Source organism: Zalophus californianus, chromosome Y, assembly GCF_009762305.2.
Source record: "Zalophus californianus isolate mZalCal1 chromosome Y, mZalCal1.pri.v2, whole genome shotgun sequence".
Taxonomy (NCBI): domain Eukaryota; kingdom Metazoa; phylum Chordata; class Mammalia; order Carnivora; family Otariidae; genus Zalophus; species Zalophus californianus.
The window spans coordinates 1,821,044-1,838,832 of NC_045613.1; the positions used below are offsets into that span (position 1 = coordinate 1,821,044).

Here is a 17,789-nt window from a genome sequence, read left to right on the forward strand (position 1 = left end):
CACAAAGCACAAAGCAGACAGTCATCCACTCTCTCCCCAAACGGTCAACTTTTAGTGATCGTGGAGTGAACTTCAATGAATGACTGACTTTCCTTCCTCTTAGGATTAAGAATATTGTTGGGGGGGGGGGGTACCTGGGGGGCTCAGTCGTTAAGCGTCTGCCTTCGGCTCAGGTCATGGTCCCAGGGTCCTGGGATCGAGCCCCGCATCGGGCTCCCTGCTCCGTGGGGAGCCTGCTTCTCCCTCTCCCCGCCTTCTGCTTGTGCTCTCTCTCGCTATCTCCCTCTCTCTCCAATAAATAAAATAAGATTTTATTTATTTTATTTATTGGAGAGAGAGCGAAAGTGACCGAGCATACAAAGGGAAAGGAAGAAGCAGGCTCGCTGCTGAGCAGGGAGCCCCATGCGGGGCTCAATCCCAGGACTCTGGGACCACGGACCTGAGCCGAAGGCAGTCGCCTAACCAACTGAGCCACCCAGGTGCCCCTAAAATAAAATCTTGGGGAAAAAAAAGAATATAGTGCATGTAAGATTTTAAAACCAAGCACAAAAGGGTGGCACCAAAAAAACGGTATCACTCCAGTTCTTGGTTAAGAGAACGTTTATTTACCATCACAGGCAGACCCACTTGCTATGATACCACTGCTCCCCACATTCGTTACAGATCATATAGGTCATCATCTCTTCATCTGGATTTGAATTCCGCACCCAACTTGGCAGGAAAAGTGTTCCTCTGGCGATTACGGTGACCTTGCAATTGAACTTCTCACAGTGTCTGCATTTTATTTTCTTTGTCTGCATGCCCTCAGTGGCGTGGGGAAGGTGATGCTCCTGTATGCAAGATTCTGTGTTGGAGGCTCTCAACTGCTTCAGTTCCTTGCTTGCCATCTCCACCACCGTCATTTCGGCGAATTCTCTCGGAGACGTGGTCCCAGAGAGCAAGTTCTGTTGTAAGTGAGAATTTTTGGGGTTCTTCAGGTTGGCAACTTTGCTTCTAACACAAGTTTTGTACTTTTTGAGGTTCTTCGAATGAAGAGTAAAAATGTGCCCTTCAATTTCTCTTGCAAAGTTTTGCCACAAATCAGCTTTGGGCTGATCTGTGCAAGAACTTGTTAAAGCTTCATAAAGAAGCTCTGCGCATTTAGCTCTCACAGGTACTGTGGGATCCAGCGACTCACTGGATCTCTGGTCAGTGGATTTTGGGTCACCACCCCTGAAATGCTCCTCCCTGGGCTCCATCTGACTCGTGCTATTTTCAGGCACAAGTGTTTCAATAGCTCCTGCAACATCGTGGGGTGATGAATTAGACCTGGAGCCGCCTGGTATCTCATCCTGACTTGGGTCATGAGAAAGTCTGGAGTTTCTGCCGGTAGGGAGTGATTTAGGGCTGTCCCTTGGTTTGAAGTGGAGATCCTTATAAAGAGCTTTCCATTCTGACAGCAAATGCTTGGCTTTCTTTTTCAAAGCCACCGTAGGGCAGTTTTTGAGGACTCTGTACACCGCCCTCACCACAACAGTCTCCTGGAGATGCTCTTTAGTCACATGAAGAGTCTCCAGCTCAGTAAGGTGGTTGCCAAGATCCTCAAAATTCCTTTTAGACATCAGTTGCTCAATAAGGGAGGCTTTGGCAGCTCCCTGCTTCTGGTCAGACATCTTTACAGCTGCAAAGAAAAGAGAAAAGAGGTTTCTGTTTTTTTAAGCTTGGGCTTACCAGTTGCAGCTTCCTGATAGTAGCAGAGTGCTTTCTGCCAGTTACCTACGCGGCGTTTTCTGAAAGAGTTACGTAACAGAAGTGGGCGTGACCTGTTAGAAAATGGAATCTGCAATGTGGTATGGTTCAGTTGCAAAAGGCTGAGTCTGGGTAGTTGGGGGGGAAAAAAAAAAGCAGCACTGCAACCAGCTTCCACATTAACGGTTGCTTAAAAGAAGCTTACTAGAAGAGCTCTAAAACTTTTGCCAATCAAATTTTCCAAATCAATGCTCTTTCCAGATCCAGATTGGTCAATTGCTTTGGATGGAATTTGGTGGTCATGCTGGGCATGGAATCATGCCAGTGTCAGCATGAACAGGGTAAGTCTGAGCAAGACTGGACTGTTTACCCCCATATTCAGCTATATAGCTGAACTACTTGCTGATTTTATCATATTTAAGTGGTATTTTTCTGAATAACAGAATGAGAAACAGGGCAATAGGGGGATGCTGTTTAGATGTCCCAAGGAATCTGAAGAAATCATAAGACAGTTATCGGCTGCAAGGCAGCCGGAACCAGATCCGATGGGCCCCAAGAGTCAACGGGCACTGTGCTGACATCCGAGTCTTCTGAAAAGCAGGGTAAGGGTTCACACGAAGCGATCTGGACCATTTATGACTTTGGACCAGCTAGTCCCTAGGCCACTTTGGTTCCGTTAACTTTTCTGTTTAACTTTGAGGTGCAAAAAGTTGCTTGATGATTATCTCATCCTGGGCAGGTAAATATTTACTTTATCTAACCAGTCTATTTTTCTCTCCACATAATGCACATAACCTTGCTACCTAATACCCCTGGATCTGCATCTGCCCATCTGGTCTAAATATGGACTTATGCATCTTGATAGCAGGGACCTTGTCTTTTCAAAAACTCATGGGCTTCTGTTTCATAGCACTTTATATTAAATGCCCATTACTGGGGCGCCTGGGTGGCTCAGTAGGTTGAGCATCTGATTCTTGGTTTTGGCTCAGGTCATGATCTCGGGGTCGTGGGATCGAGCCCCGTGTCGGGCTCTGCACTCAGCAGGGAGTCTGCTGGAGATTCTCTCCCTCTCCCTCCCCCCTCTGCCCCTCCCCCTGCTCTCACACACTCTAAATAAATAAAAAAATCTTTAAAAAAATGCTCATCACTAAGCACATAGTCTAATAACACTGAAGCGAGCACAGAGAGGATCAATGCCATCTTCTTAGAAACCATCCGACAAGTTCTGTGAAATGCAATGTCTTTTTCTTTTGGTCAGTGATTCCATTTCTATAAAATTACTTTAGGGAAGCAAGAGGCGTGGAAGCTGTCCATGTAAGAATTTTCTTCCAACTCTGAAGAAACTGTAAGGTCCCAAATGGTTAAGCTTGCAAACACATGTTCACAGCAGCATTACTCTTAATAGCCAAAAAGTGGAAACAACCCAAATGCCCGTCAACTGGAGAAACAACATGTAGCCTATCCATCCAATGGAATGGTATTTGGCAAAACAAAACAAAACAAAACCATGAAATTCTGATATATACTGCAACATGGACGAGCTTTGAAAACACTATGCTAAGTTAAAAAACACAGAAGACCCCATATTGTATGATTCCATTTATATGAAATGTCCGGAACAGGCAAATCTATTTGGTGGTTGACTAGGGCTGGAGCAGAGGGATGCAGGGAACCAGTGCGGTGGAATGAAAGGGGGGTGGCTGCCAACGGGTACAGTTTTTCTTGGGGAAACTGAACAAACTTCTCTAAAGTTGACTGTGGTGATGAACTGCACAACTGTAAATATATTAAAAATCACTGAAGTGTACACTTTGAGGAGGTGAACTGTATGGTATATAAATATCTGAATAAAGTTGTTATTTAAAAACAGCATATAGAGTCTGATCCAAATTTTATTTAAGAATCACATGTGAAGAGAAATGGTCAAAAACAAATACACAAAACTTTAGACAGTGACATTTTCTGAATGGCAAGATTTTAGATGATTTTTTGTTCGTTCTTTTATTCCTTCCCGTATTTTGTATGATGAGTATGTATTATTTTCATAACCAGAAAAGTGACTCGTCCAATATCATTTCATGATAAACTCCACGTATTTACAATGTTTGCCTATTTGAAAATGGCACGGTAAATGGATCAGTCTTCTACCTTCCCTCTAGAATCAGAATATCATGAAGGTGCTAAGCGACGTGTGGCTTTGCCTTCAGATTAGCATTCACAATTTCCTAAGAAGTCTACTGCTGGGTCTAAACCAGTTGCATCTCCTCTCAAGCAGGAAGAGTAAGTACCCTGGGTCACAACTGTGAGGTTCCTACGGGTGTTTCCCTGCTGGGCCAGCTCAAGGATGACAGAGATTGCGAGTCTGGCAGTTTTGCCACCAGAGGGAGCTGGTATGTGGACAACCCGGGCAGTCCCTTGTGAGGCAGCAACTCAGGATCTTAACAGGCTTTTTTTTTTTTTAAGATTTTATTTATTTGAGAGAGAGAGAGAGAAAGTGAGAGAGAGCACGAGAACAGGGTGAGGGGCAGAGGGAGAAGCAGACTCCCTGCCGAGCAGGGAGCCCGATGCGGGGCTCGATCCCAGGACAATGAGATCACGACCTGAGCCGAAGGCAGATGCTGAACGGACTGAGCCGCACAGGCGCCCTTAAGAGGCTATTTTTTATCATTATCAAGAATCAGTACTTCAAGATCATTGTTTTACCTGTTTTACAATTCCAGAGTGAAAACAGTGAAGGAGGTCTTCCTAAGGATCAGAGGCTCAGTAAACAAAGAACAGGCAAGGTAAAAATGCAGAAAAATTAAAAATACATGGCCTCCATTGCTGAACTTTCTCTCAGAATTGTCTGCCTGACATCCTGGCATCTGGAGGAAGTCACGCAGCCAAGTCACCGTGATAAGGTTTCAAGCTGCTTAAGATACTTGAACCCTCCCCAACTTGTTGGGAAGTTTCCTAACAAAGAAGAAATAGTCATCTTGCTTGCATTCCGTATTCATTCTAGAGGCACTGCTACTGAAGAAATCAGGATGGAAGTTTGCCAGATGTTGGCAAGGTGGTTAATAAGAGACAGGTCTAGAGTGCCCACAGGGAGGTTGGGCAATATTTAACTCAGGTCAGAATTTCTCAACGAACGGTCAGAGTCTCAAGGAGAGTCTGAAGGGAACTTTATAGCTTCGGAGCTTCAGAATGATGAGAACAGCAGTCTGTCTTACCAGCAAAACTTTTCTTCACTTCTGTAAATCCACAGACGTTAATGTATTCACACATAAGTACTCTGCTCTTTATTTCATATGTCCTTTTATTTACCTCTCCTCTGTATTTCTTTTTCATTTCTAATTGTGGTAAAATACACACACCGTAAGACTTATCATCTCAAACATTTTTTTCCCATCTTAAACATTTTAAAGCAGTATTCAGTAGTGTTAAGTACATTCACGTTGTTGTGCAACCAACTCCCAGAACGCTTTTCCTCTTGCAAACCAAACTTTGTACCCATTAAACAACAGCTCCCTGTTCCTTTCTCCCCCACAGCCCCTGGCAACCATCATTCTACTTTCTGTCTCGATGAATTTGACTACGTGCTGCACGTTAAGTGCAATCATACAGTATCTGGCCTTTTGTGTCTGTCTCATTTCACTCGGCATAATGTCCTCAAAGTTCACCTGTGTTGTAGCCTGTGTCCTGGACTATTACTATTCCACTGTATGTATAGACCACGTGGTCCTTATCCATTCATCATAAACATTTGCGTTGCTTCCACCTTTTCGCCGTTGTGAATAAACGCTGCTATGAACACGGACATACAAATCTCTCTTCGGGACCCTGCCCTCAATGCTTTTGGGTAAATATCCAGAAGTGGGATTGCTGGGTCACATGGTCATGCTATTTGCAATTTTCCGAGGAACCACCATACTGTTCTCCACCCTCCTCCTCATGTCTAACAGCACTTAAATCCTGCCAAACCTTCTGCTCCCCCTGTGGGACAATGACGTGGATATAAAGCATTTACTGCCCTAGGAGGGTATGCTGTGAAAGCAACGGAGATAGAGACTTTTGAGTACTGCCATAAGAAGACAAGGAAAGCTGTGTATCCAGTTTATAGCTCTACAGAGCTCATTCAATAAATATTTATTACACATCTAAGGACACATTAGCTGCTGAGCCTAAAGAGATCCTCTCTGCCTTGAGGGAGCTGACAGCCCAGTGGAAGGAATACGGACAAGAAACTGGCCACTTTCAACACAGGGTGTCTGCAAAGGATAGACAGGGCTGCTAGAGGACACTCCCAGGAGGAATGCTGGGGCCCAATCTGGGCTTCCCACCATCTGGCAGGTTCTAACTGCTTCTTCACTGCGTCCCTTCTGATTCACGGCACTCTGTCAGAGGGATCATCCTCTACTACAGAGCTCACCAAGATATCCCCTCAACTTCCCACTTAAAGCCCTTCAGAGGTGCCCCTGTGCTCTCAGGATGGAGCCCCAAGGCCCTTGGCCAGGTGATAAAAGGCCCCCCTTCCAGCCTCCTCCGTGATCCTCCTCCATGACCTCGCTTGACACCGACAGGCTCTGCCCATTTCACAGCTCTGTGCCTTTGTGTCACTAGCTCCCTGGGCCCAGCCTAATTCTCACCATGGGTGGCTGTCCGTCCTGACTATAAACCTGAATCGGCTGGAGAAATTGAACAGCAAAAACAAAAACAACGCCAGGGCCTCGTCCCAGGCAGAAGCGATCAGAACCCCTGAGGGTAGGCCTGGGTATCCTCCCAGCTATCCCAGTGACTCTGATTTAAACCAGAGCTGCCACCACTGCCCTGTGCGCACGGGCAAGAGGCCCTCCCGCGGCAGGACCGTCTCAGTTACGCTGCCATCCCCCTGAAGACAGCCCCGGACCTGCTCCTAGACCAAATACATAGAACCTCTCTGCTTTCGGATTCAGCTGGATGAGTCCCACTGGGAAATAGTAAAAACACCTGCCATGTACCGCTCACCTGAGAACGTTCTCTACAGTGACAACTGGTGGTTGCAGTGTGTTAAGTGTCACGATGCACCCAATGCCCTGGACTCATTCCCTTCCTTACCTCTTAACAGCAGAAGGCAATGTACATTTATTGAAGTCCATGTGCCACACACATTCATGTCATCTCCATCCTCACAATGAGCCCGAGTCAGGTATATGGCTTATCTCCATCTTACAGATGAGGAAACCTGTTAAAAACAAAAGAAAACAAAACAAAAAACCATCCAATAGTTGCAGTGGTTTTTTTTCATGGTGTGTATCACATTAAAAATTGTTTTATTGTCTGCCTTCCCCACAAGACCGTAAAAGAATGACGTCTGTTTCATTCACTGAGACATGCCTGGCAAACACCTGGCCAGTGCTTACTATCACTCAACAAGTGTTTCTATGTTAAATGAGAAAAGAGCACCCAGAGCGCTCCCTCTCCTCTCTGCTCGTGCGCTTCATTCTTTTCACTACAGACCAGCTTGCTTGTACCCACGGCACCGAAGCCCAGTGCCCCTCAGCTTCTTCCACGGGAGCCGACCTCATCTCAAGTCTAGTTCGAAAAGTCATTTAAAATTAAAAAATAATTTAATAAAGGCAGCAGCATGGGGCCCACTGTGGGCTAATCAAGCAGACTCCAGGAATCAAACGTGTGGGGATAAGGAGGGTCAAGAAGGTATAGTTCACAGAAGTGAGGGGTGTTGAGCGTGTCTGGTAAGTTTCTTGCCCGTTCTGGGCCTCGATTTCCTCATCTACAAAATCGGGGAAATTCCACATCCTAGGATTAATGCGGGAAATAAATGAGATAGTCCTTATAAACTCCTTAGAACCAGGCCTGTCACACAGTAAGCCTGAATGACAATTATACAGGGCTGTAATGAAAAGATTTACATGACATGTATTTACCATACCAGGCGCTGTTCTAGAGCAAGGGGTCGGCAAACTTTTCCTGTAAAAGGGCAGATAGTAAATATTTTCAGCTGTGCAGGCCATCCGATCTCTGTATGGACTACTCAACTCTGCTGCTCTTGTGGCAGACACGGCAGCCATAGACAATCCATGAAAGAATGAGTATGGCTTTCCTCCAATCAATCCTTTTTCAAAGACAGGCAGGCTGGATTTGGCTGCATTTGGCTGCAGGCCCTAGTCTGCTGACCCCTTTCTAAAGCAGTGCTATCCAACAGAAATATAATGCATAACTTAAAATTTTCTAGTAACCACGTTAAAAAATGAACAGGTGAAATTAATGACATTTTACCTAACCAGTGTATCCAAAATACTGCCATTTCAACAGGTAATCGATAAAAACAAATTAGTGATATTTTACATTCTCTTTTTCATTCTAATTCTCCAGAATTCACTGTTTGATATATCTCAGTTAGGACTAGGAACATTTCAAGTGTTCATTAGCCTGTGTAGCTAGTGGCTACCTATTGGACAACACAGTTCTAGAGCATATGCTAAAATGGGTAATGCTTACACACACACCTATAGCCCTAGCTTCTGAATACATATCACAAAGAGTTTATACCGGGCCGGCAAGAGCCGGTCCTATATATCTGTTGACTGAATGCATATAAAAGCTCGTAAATATTAACTAATATGGGCAGGTTGCACACATCTGCCCACATCTGGCTTAAACCCCGGGGAGAAGGGAGATCAAAGAGAAATTCTGTTTCTGGTCATAAGCCACATACACTTCTCCAGCTACACAGGGAGGCCCTTCCTCTATGGAGAGAACTGATGCCACCTGTTGGGGCGCCGCCGTTTCTCAACAGCCCCTCAACACGGCGCTAGGGCCCTTTCATGTTAGGACGATCCCTAGCACAGGTGCAGCGAGTGGAAGGGACCAGCCCAAGGGCCCGCTCAGGCCCGGGTTCGGGTTCCGCAGGGTGGGGCGGGGCGACAAGCGAAGGCTGCTGCAAGCCGTCCCCGTGTGCCAGCCCGCCACCCAGCCCAGAAGCGGCGGCGGTCCCGAGAGATCGGCCCACCCCGGCGACTTCGGGTGGAGAAGAGGAGCGAGGGCACGATCGGGCCTACCCGACCCAGGACGCACCGAGGGCACCCCCCGGGGCAGTGGTGGGCTTTTCGGAGCACCGGTGCGCAGAGACACCGGAGAACCCAGCCCAAGGAGTCGCTCACCGAGAAGCGCAGGAGCCGCGGAATCTCGGGAGACCTCCGCGTCAAGAGACAGTTTCCGGTACGCGGGGCGGGACCACCGAGGCTCAACCAATCCAAGCCCGCAGAGTAGAGAGCGCGAGCCCGGGCCCCAGCGCATGCGTGCTAGGTAAATGGCGTCTGCGCAGAGCGACTAGCGGCGGCGGATCCGCCTCCGCCGCTGGCTGCAGGGCGGTCCCTGGCCGGGCTGTCGATCTGGCGGCAGGGCCTGAATTCAAAGAAACTAAAAGCTTTTCAGCTGCAAAGTTTGTTGAACTACTCTACGGCGTACGCTTTCTGCTCTCATTCAAGACGTTGCTCAGCGAAATGTTGACAAAACTTTGGCCAGAAATGCGATATACCGAATGTAGTCATTAACTCGACAAGGTATTTATTGCACCCCTAGCACACAGCAGTTGATGTGAAAGTAGCAAACATTAAGCGGCCATGTGAGTCCTGCACTTCTCACCTGTACACATTGTTTCCCTGCAAGGGTCCAATAAAATCAAAGTGATGGTAAAGCTAGAGACTATTTTCAAAAGGCTATTGCTTTAAGATTGTTTCTATCACAAGAACAAAGTGCGACACCTATAAATCTAATTTATTGAACAGGCTCTTGGGGGCGCCTGGGTGGCCTCAGTCAGTTAAGTGTCTGCTTTGGGCTGGGATCCTGATTTCGGGGTCCTGGGATCAAGCCCCTGGTCAGGCTTCCTGCTCAGCGGGGTGTCTGTTTCTCTCTCTCCCTCTGCCCCTCCCCACTGCTCATTCTCTCCCTCTCTTAAATAATAAAATCTTTGAAAAAAAAAAGTAAATCTCTTGAATTGGTAGGCTGGCTGGGGCAATTACATGTACCCGATGCCAGCTTTTATGTAATGGGGTCCAGGTGGTGGACTTTGGTGGGTTTGGGCCACTCAGCTTTCAGCCCACCTTCTGAACAGCCGATTGGGTGCCGCCATCTGCCCTAGCCAGGGGCCAGCCACAGGAACAAGCTGGGCCCATTGCACACCCCTCCCTAGACTGTGAATTTTGAGCAGAGTAATGTGGAGACTAGTATGGTGAGAGATCATTCCAGCAACGTTGGCATGCTGATCAGCAATGGCTTCTTTCCACTGCTCTGCTTCCAGCCCTGGAGCCCGTTTCCAAGGCTGGATTGCTGGCCTTCCCATGCACCTGAACACTCCTGTTTCCTTACCATAACTTCCCTTTGCCATAAGTTAGCTGAAGTCTGGTTCTATTGCTTGCTACCAGCAAACACTAAGTGACACAGCCCCCATCTTAATGTATCTGTGTGATTTGAGGGCCATCCAAAGAGAATCCCTGATCGTTGATGGTGCTGAAACTGCCTTCTTACTTGTTCCTTCATATTAAAGCACTGGAAGCTGCAAATCTAAAAGAACAAATATCAGAAAGGTTACACTTGCCGCTCTTTATTCCCTACACCTGAGTTATCTTAGAAGGGTCGCCTCTCTTCACCTGTCAGAGACCAGCAGAATGGGACAGAGGACAAGTAAATGTTGACCCGGGTAAATGGGAAAGAATGAAAGGGCCGCAAGATTGGATTCTTGGAGATCTCCGGAGTCACTGAATTGGAAGGTTCTAGGTATCCAGAAAGAGGCATGAGTTCACAGGACACGGGGGAGGGGAGAAATGGAGCAAAGCAGGAGCGGGAGATGCTGCAGACAGCCCTCTCTGCTGTTTGCCAGGTGGCAGCCACACACGGGCACGTAGGCCGTCACAAGAGGGCACTGCCAGAGCTCTGAGAAGGGTCCAAAAACTGAATGCGAGCACCCAGTGCCTCACCTTCAGGAGGAGAGCTGTGTGACTGCAGCTTGGACCCATGAGGAAAAAGATTTCTAAAGGGACAGTCACAGGGACAAGAAAGGGGGCTGTAGAAATTTTATGGGTGTCCAGGAAGACCAATAGATGTGTGGAAGGAGAGGGTTCAGGCTTTCTGAGCATCAGGCACATTTCCTCAGGCCTCAGCCCCCTCAAAATTCCAATGCCGTTGACCTCCCGCAACCCGCTTGATGTCCAGAGTCCATTGGTATCCTGGAGAGCAAGCCAGGGGACATCCCCAGTGTCAGAGTCATTGGTGGCTGGATTATACATGAGTCTGTGGAACTTCAGTTACAGCCTGCCTGGTATCGAGGGCTGAATTCACTCGAGGGGTCCCAAGTCAACTGGCACAGTCAGATAGGTGAGGCTCAGTTGGGGGGGAGGGGGCGGGCTAATACTTTCACTTTCTAAAGTAAATTTTCATTGAAGTATAACCCATATGTAGAAATGCTGGTGCGTAAATCCTAAGTGTACTGCTCAATGATTTTCACAAAGTGAACATGTCCATCCAAAAAGCATCAAGAAACAGCATGACCAGGCCCCGAGACACCACCCCCTCGTGCTTCCTCCTAGCAACCCCCCCAGAGGGTAACCACAACCCCAACTTCTCCAGCATAGATTAATCCTGCCTCGTCTTGAAACTTACGTAACCGGAGCCACACAGTATGTCCTTTCTGGTTTCTTTTGATCAATGTCATCTTTTAAAATTCATCTGTCTTGCTGTGGGCAGCATTAGTTTCTTCATGCTCACTGATAGTATTTCACTGGATGACTATACCACAGTTTATTTTTCCATCCTACCCACAAGGGACATTATGGATATCTGAGTGGTCCCACTGTGACCATTACAAGTAGTGCTTCTGTGCAGTTCTATTGAGTGTATACCTAGGAGTGGAATTCTGGGTTGGTAATACTGTTTGGGGCCATAAATGACACATGACCTTAAGTTGTTGATACAAAGTCTCTTGCATGATTTTTCTACCTGAAGTCTCTTGAAGTCTGTAAGGGAGGGACAGGAGAGACTTCCCTGGCCACAAGGAGGCTTTTCCCAACCCCTAGAGCAGAGGACTCCAGTGTCATTCAGTACCCCTCCCTGCTTATGACAAAGGCCCAGATGTGTTTTCAAAATCACCTTGGTGCTTTAGTCAGCCACTGACATTCAGCCCCAGAGAGGAGGCAAAAATGGGGGGCAAAAATTGTGCCATTGTTATTTCAATGTGTTAATATAAACCCATGAGGCCGGAAGACGCGGGACGTCCTGTGACTGTTACCTAGTCTATGCCAGCGAATAGGCAAGCGCCACTCAGTGGTAATTTGGGCAGCATTCGGGGTCTGTGCAAGGTGGAAGATCATGGTTTTGTTGAAGAATCAATCTGCACAATGTGTCATTTTTTGTAACACTGCTCAGCAGTCTGGTGATGGGATAGAGAAAAGAAAGCAGTGGGGTGATCAAGATTGGGGCTCTGTACGGTGGCCGTGGTGGAAGAACACAAGAGCGTGGGTCTTGGGGGGGCAATGGCAAGAGTGTCTCTGAAGGGACGGCGGGCCTTAGAATCTAGGTTATGTTTTATTAGAGAGTCAAGACAGGAAGCCAAGAGATGGGAAGAAAATGAAAATGTCAAGGGAACAGAGCTTTCAAAAAGTCCAAAGGAGAAATGTGAGGAGATTAGGAGAAAGCCAGATAAACTAGACAGTTTGATGTTGGAGTTCAAGTCCAAGGTGGTGGCCATGGTGCAGTGACCAGAGAGATGATGGTAAGTGGAATAGAGGTCAAAGAACCGTGGGGCTAGGACATCAGATGGGTCATTTGCATAGATGTCACCACATTGGTCGATGACAATGGCAACGAAGGGCCGAGAGGCCTGTAGAACTGTTTAACTGCACCCTCAAGGAACAGTGGCTTTTACATGGAAATAGAGAAATAGGAGATTGTGAACAAGAGTGGGGCAACCAGGGTGCCACCTTCAACCGGACCCTGCATGTGTGCAGCATGGAAGGATGAGCAGATTTCATTTGCTAAGGCTGCAAGGGGAGAGGTCGCCCAGGAGAGAGCTCAGCTGAGGAAGAGGTCGTTGGCAGAGTTAAGATGGAGGGGAGTTTGTTTACCAGACAATGCAGTGTATGTGATGGGGGAGAGGGCAGAAAGAGTGGAAGTTAGTATCCAGAGGAATGAGCCCATAACAATGTGGGGAGGAGAGTAGGAGAGGGTGGATGACAAGGGGGTTTCATGTTGAGTGGTGGCCAGGGACAACAGATATGCATGCTGGCTAAATTATCTGACTTTAGGTTCCCCAAAGGAACCCAAGTATGACTCGGTGCTAGTGCAGGCTAGAGTTCCATGACACAATAGCCCGTTGACTGGAATTCAAAACAATATGTTGGTATTTAAGGGTCCAAAGAGTTAGTCCCCGAAGACTATGGTCATGTGGTGGAAATGGCAGGGGCAGCCCCCAGGGGTCAGGGAAGAGTGGTCATCACCGGAGTCTGGATTGTGCTTTGTTTGAAATCCTAGATAGGCCCAGAGAGGGTTCATTTTTCTCTCACTTAATAAAATGTTGAACAGTGACCGGTTTGGGACAGGGATCGTGATGCCACAGTGTCATCAGGGACCCAGGCTTCTTCCAGCCATGCACTCCTCCGTAAGGTACGGTCTTTGACTTCATGATCACAAGGTAGTTCAAAGAGCTCCCGCCTCCACAACCAACCACACTGCAGGAAGGAAGGAGGAGGAAAAGAAACGGCAAGAGAGGCTGCCAACTGACAACTCTCTTTAATGAGCCTTCCCGGAAGCCCCACCAATGACTTCAGTAGGCTCTCCATCTGAAAGAAAGGTCGGGAAGTGCTCTCCTACTCCTTCTAATTCAGCACATTCCCCTCCCCACCCACCAAAAAAAAGAAAAAAAATAAAGAAAGAAAGAAGGAAAAGAAAAAAGAAAACACACAGACATTTATAGGGTTATACTAGTAAGGAAAAAATTCAAGAATGGATATTGGGTAGACAACTAGAAATCTCTGCTACAGATATTAGAGAAAATGAAATACTATTATTCAGTTCAACTTGACTCAGCCCTGTGCAATGATTTTCTACCCATTTTTAACATGATTCCCAGGCTTCCCTATTTCATTTCTGGTTCAACATCTCTTCCTCTAACCTGGATCACTGGGGCACTGATCCTTCATTGCAAGTTCTCCCTTCTATCTTCCTTTATTCTAAGCCATAACTGTGCTCTCGAATCTCCTTGGTCACTGAAGAAATAGAGGGTTCTTCTTCACGTTCTATCACAGTATTAGAAACCACCTGTATCAGTTAGCTCTTGCTGCGTAACAAACCACTTCAAATCTTAGTGTCTTCAAACGACCATTTTATTATCTCTCACAATTTTGCAGGCTGATTTGACTTAGCTAGGCACCTCTTCATCTGGTCTCACTAGAAACACTATTTTTTGGGTTTCTATAACTAGCAGTTGTCCTAACAGATACAATTACAGCTGTTGAAGACAAGACTTTGTAGGCCAAAATTACTTCACACTAAAGGAAAACAATGTTTTTCCCCTACAATCTTAAAAGGTTGTATGTGTTCGTTGTATTAAAGGTTGTATGTGTTCCCCTACAATCTTAAAAGGTTGTATGTGTTCATTGTATTAAATTCCACTGTTGAAAAAAAAGGTTACTAAATTAAAAAAAAGGATTACTAAGAGTTTCAGTTTAAAAAAAAACTTTGAGTGAGGCTACAAATATTAAAGATTAGTAAGTGGACTACCTTCTCTCTTTCCTTTCTCCTGCAGCTGAAGGCCTTCATTGCTTTAGGGGATAACAGGCAAATATCTGGAGAACCTTCTGTTTATGATCCAGAATCTTAAAACATAATATATGTTCATCCTCAGGGAATATACTCAAGATTCATTACCACACAAAGCTGTTGTTGAATTTGGAAGAAAAGAGAAACAGAGAAAAGAAGACATTGGTCTTTCCTCTGAATCCCGACACTTGTGTGATTTAGTTTTAGGTATTTCTCTTAGGCCTTAAATTCAACGACTTAAGCTAATTTGTATCACACTTATGAGGCCTAATAAAGCAGTCACGTGTGCTCCCATAAAAGGAATTTCATGAATTTTTAAGAATATAGAGTATTTCCAAGGAAAAAGAAGAAAACCCATGTTCCAGTAAAACAAATAATTATACACATAATGAAACAGAGCATTAACAACACATTTTCTTACTTAGAAAAACTTAAACCATGACACAAGGTGATTATTTGAATATTATTACAAAGAATTTAAATATACAAGCTTGGCTATAAAAGATCAGGCTAAGCCACTTAGATAAAAATCTACCTGTGATGTCAGTTTCCAAGAAGTGCCAGAACAGTCAAATAGAGAAACAATTCCCTGTGGGGTTTTTGTTGTTGTTGTTATTTGTTTTTTATAATTCTAAAAATGTTATATAAAGGCTCATCAACACACGGAGACAAATCAGATACACTGGAGGTGGGGGCGGGGTGGAAAGCTGAGCTTTTCCCACATTTCCACATTTTATAAATTCAGAAATGAATGAGTGGTGCTATATTGAAAGCAAATATTGGCACATCTTATACAAGAAAGGCACCTTACAATAATGTTTCTGTTGGTATGTTATGGTTTTTCAGTTTGTATTTCTAAAGTGGGGCGATCTATGATGTAATATCAGAAAATGGGGAACTGACATAAGAAGCCACATATAAAGGCACAAAAGACCCTAGTAACATTCAGCCATTCGCAGATAAAAGGCCATCTGGACACAAGCCCGAGAGCAGCAAGATGCCATCCACTGCAATTTCTCCACTTTTGCCCTTGCCACGTTCTGCTTCAAAAATGATCTAATAATGAAGAAGATAAAAAAAATATTACTTCAAACTATTCAAGTCAATGACAGAAACAAACTATTTAATAGTGATTAAAGAGGACTAAACTCGGGGCGCCTGGCCGACTCAGTCAGTGGAGCGTGAGACTCTTGATCTTGGGTCATGAGTTCAAGCCCCATTCTGTGCATAAAGATTACTTAAAAAAAAAAAAAAAGGACCGAACTCATCAGCCCCTACTGCAAAAACGAACAGACGTTGGCATTGCATATATAGTAATGTATTTTCCAGATGCCAGTATCTTGCACTGAGTGGATAATATTCAGAGAAAACAGGGTCACTGCAACTCCTAAAAGTATCTGCACAGCCTGAAAAGCTGAGAAAGGTACGGCTGAAGAGGAAATTTTGGAATTCCCATTTAAAGAAAGGAAAAAATAAATGATGCGTTTTCTTTTCAAAAACCAGGCTAGAAGAAATTTAACACTCCTGGTGAACATCTAACATGAAACTATATAGTTGAAAGGGAATTATTTTGATATATTCAGCTTTTGTCAGTTTGTAGTAATATAGTTATTTTTCTTAAAATATTGGCTTTAATATTGGAAATTATTGGGAATGTCATTGGTTTTACGTGTTGAAAAGTGTTACCGAGTAGGCTATGATCATTTTTATCCATGATAAAATGGATCAAATAAAATATCCATTACCTATTAATAATCAAAAGAGCAGCAAACTTCTTTATATTTTAGAAATATCTAATGTATAGAGAACAGAGAGAGGATGAATACTAAAAAATGTATCTTGAAATTGGACACAAAATGACAGGAGTGACTCATTTAACAAAATTAAAGATATACAGTTACTATTTTATATTCATTCATCCAAAAATGTTTACAAGAAATATTAAAATAACAGCTGAATGATGTTTTTCTTTTTCCCATTACAATAACTTTTTAAAAAATTTTAGTTCCAGTATAGTTAACATACAGTGTTATGTTAGCTTCAAATGCACAATACAGTGATTCAACAATTCGGTACTCGGTGCTCATCATGGTAAGTGTGCTCTGCCTCCCCTTCACAACTATTTCCTGCATCCCCCCCCACCCGCCTCCCCTCTGGTAACCATCAGTTTGTTCTCTAGAGTTAGGTGTTTTTGGTTTGTGTGTGTCTCTCTTTTTTGGGGGGGGGTCATTTGTTTTGGTTCTTAAATTCCACATACAAGTGAAATCATGTGGTACTTGCCTTTCTCTGACTGACTGATTTCACTTACTGTTATCTCCTCTAGTTCCATACATGTTGCTGCAAATGGCAAGATTTCATTCTTTTATATGGCTGAGTAATATTCCATTGTGTGTATATACCACATCTTTTTTACCCATTTGGCTACTGATGAACACTTGGGGCACTTCCATATCTTGGTTATCATAAATACTGCTGCAATAAACATGGGGGTGTGCATATATTTTCAATTTAGTATTTTTGTTTTCTTTGGGTAAATACCCAGTAGTAGAATTACTGGATCATATGGTAATACTGTCTTTAATTTTTTTAAAGGTTTTATTTAATTATTTGACAGAGAGGGAGAGCACAAGCAGGGGGAGCAGCAGAAGGAGAGGGAGAAGCAGGCTCCCTGCCGAGCAGGGAGCCCGATGTGGGGCTCAATCCCAAGACCCTGGGACCATGACCTGAGCTGAAGGCAGACACTTAACTGACTGAGCCACCAAGGCGCCCTGTAACTCTGTCTTTAATCATTTGAGGAACCTCCATACTATTTTCCACAGTGGGTGCACCAGTTTGCATTCCCCTCCAACAGTGCAACAGGGTTCCCCTTTCTCTACATCCTCACCAACACCTGTTGTTCCTTGTGTTTTTGATTTTAACCATTCTGACAGGTGTGAGTTGATATCTCATTGTGGTTTTGATTTGCATTTCCCTGATGATGAGTGATGTTGAGCATCTTTTCATGTGTCTGTTGGCCGTCACTGTGTCTTCTTTGGAGAAGTATCTTCTACCCCTTTTTTTCTGTTTGTTTGTTTGTTTGTTTGTTTGTTTTAGAGAGAGAGCACTCGAACTGGGGAGGAGGGGCAGAGAGAGAATCCCAAGCGGACTCTGTGCTGAGCTTGGAGCCTGACTCGGGACTTGATCTCATGACCCTGAGATCACGACCTGAGCTGAAATCAAGAGTTGGACGCTCAAATGACTGAGCCACCCAGGTGCCCCTATCCATTTTT

At 45.0% G+C, this 17,789-nt stretch overlaps 2 protein-coding genes across 3 annotated transcripts in view; both read right to left on the reverse strand.

Annotated features, from left to right (window-relative positions):
- Positions 1–439: 439 nt before the first annotated feature.
- LOC118356621 (transcription elongation factor A N-terminal and central domain-containing protein-like) lies at positions 440–8,942 on the reverse strand. Of its 2 annotated transcripts, none has more exons than XM_035725912.1 (3): positions 8,871–8,942; positions 6,805–6,931; positions 440–1,660 (listed from the first exon to the last, which is right to left on the reverse strand). In XM_035725912.1, the coding sequence occupies exons 2-3, from the start codon at positions 6,860–6,862 to the stop codon at positions 612–614; spliced, it is 1,107 nt and encodes a 368-aa protein (XP_035581805.1). In that variant the 5' UTR covers positions 6,863–6,931; positions 8,871–8,942; the 3' UTR covers positions 440–611. The 2 variants fall into 2 exon arrangements, with proteins under 2 accessions (XP_035581805.1, XP_035581806.1); XM_035725913.1 differs by having other exon boundaries at positions 8,785–8,899.
- A 6,523-nt stretch (positions 8,943–15,465) lies between these two features.
- The window catches only part of LOC118356649 (epidermal growth factor-like protein 6), a 29,707-nt gene continuing 27,383 nt past the window's right edge, over positions 15,466–17,789 (reverse strand). The window contains 1 exon segment of the mRNA XM_035725943.1: positions 15,466–15,576. Within this exon segment, the coding sequence (XP_035581836.1) occupies positions 15,466–15,576 (111 nt within the window).

Excerpts from the sequence above, each read along its gene's own strand:
- LOC118356621 (XM_035725912.1), bottom strand. The coding sequence starts at position 6,862 with ATGAATGTGTGTGGCACATGGACTTCAATAAATGTACATTGCCTTCTG. Across the intron at positions 1,661-6,804 it reads TTGCCTTCTGCTGTTAAGAG|CTGTAAAGATGTCTGACCAG; the intron begins GTAAGGAAGGGA and ends TTTTCTTTGCAG.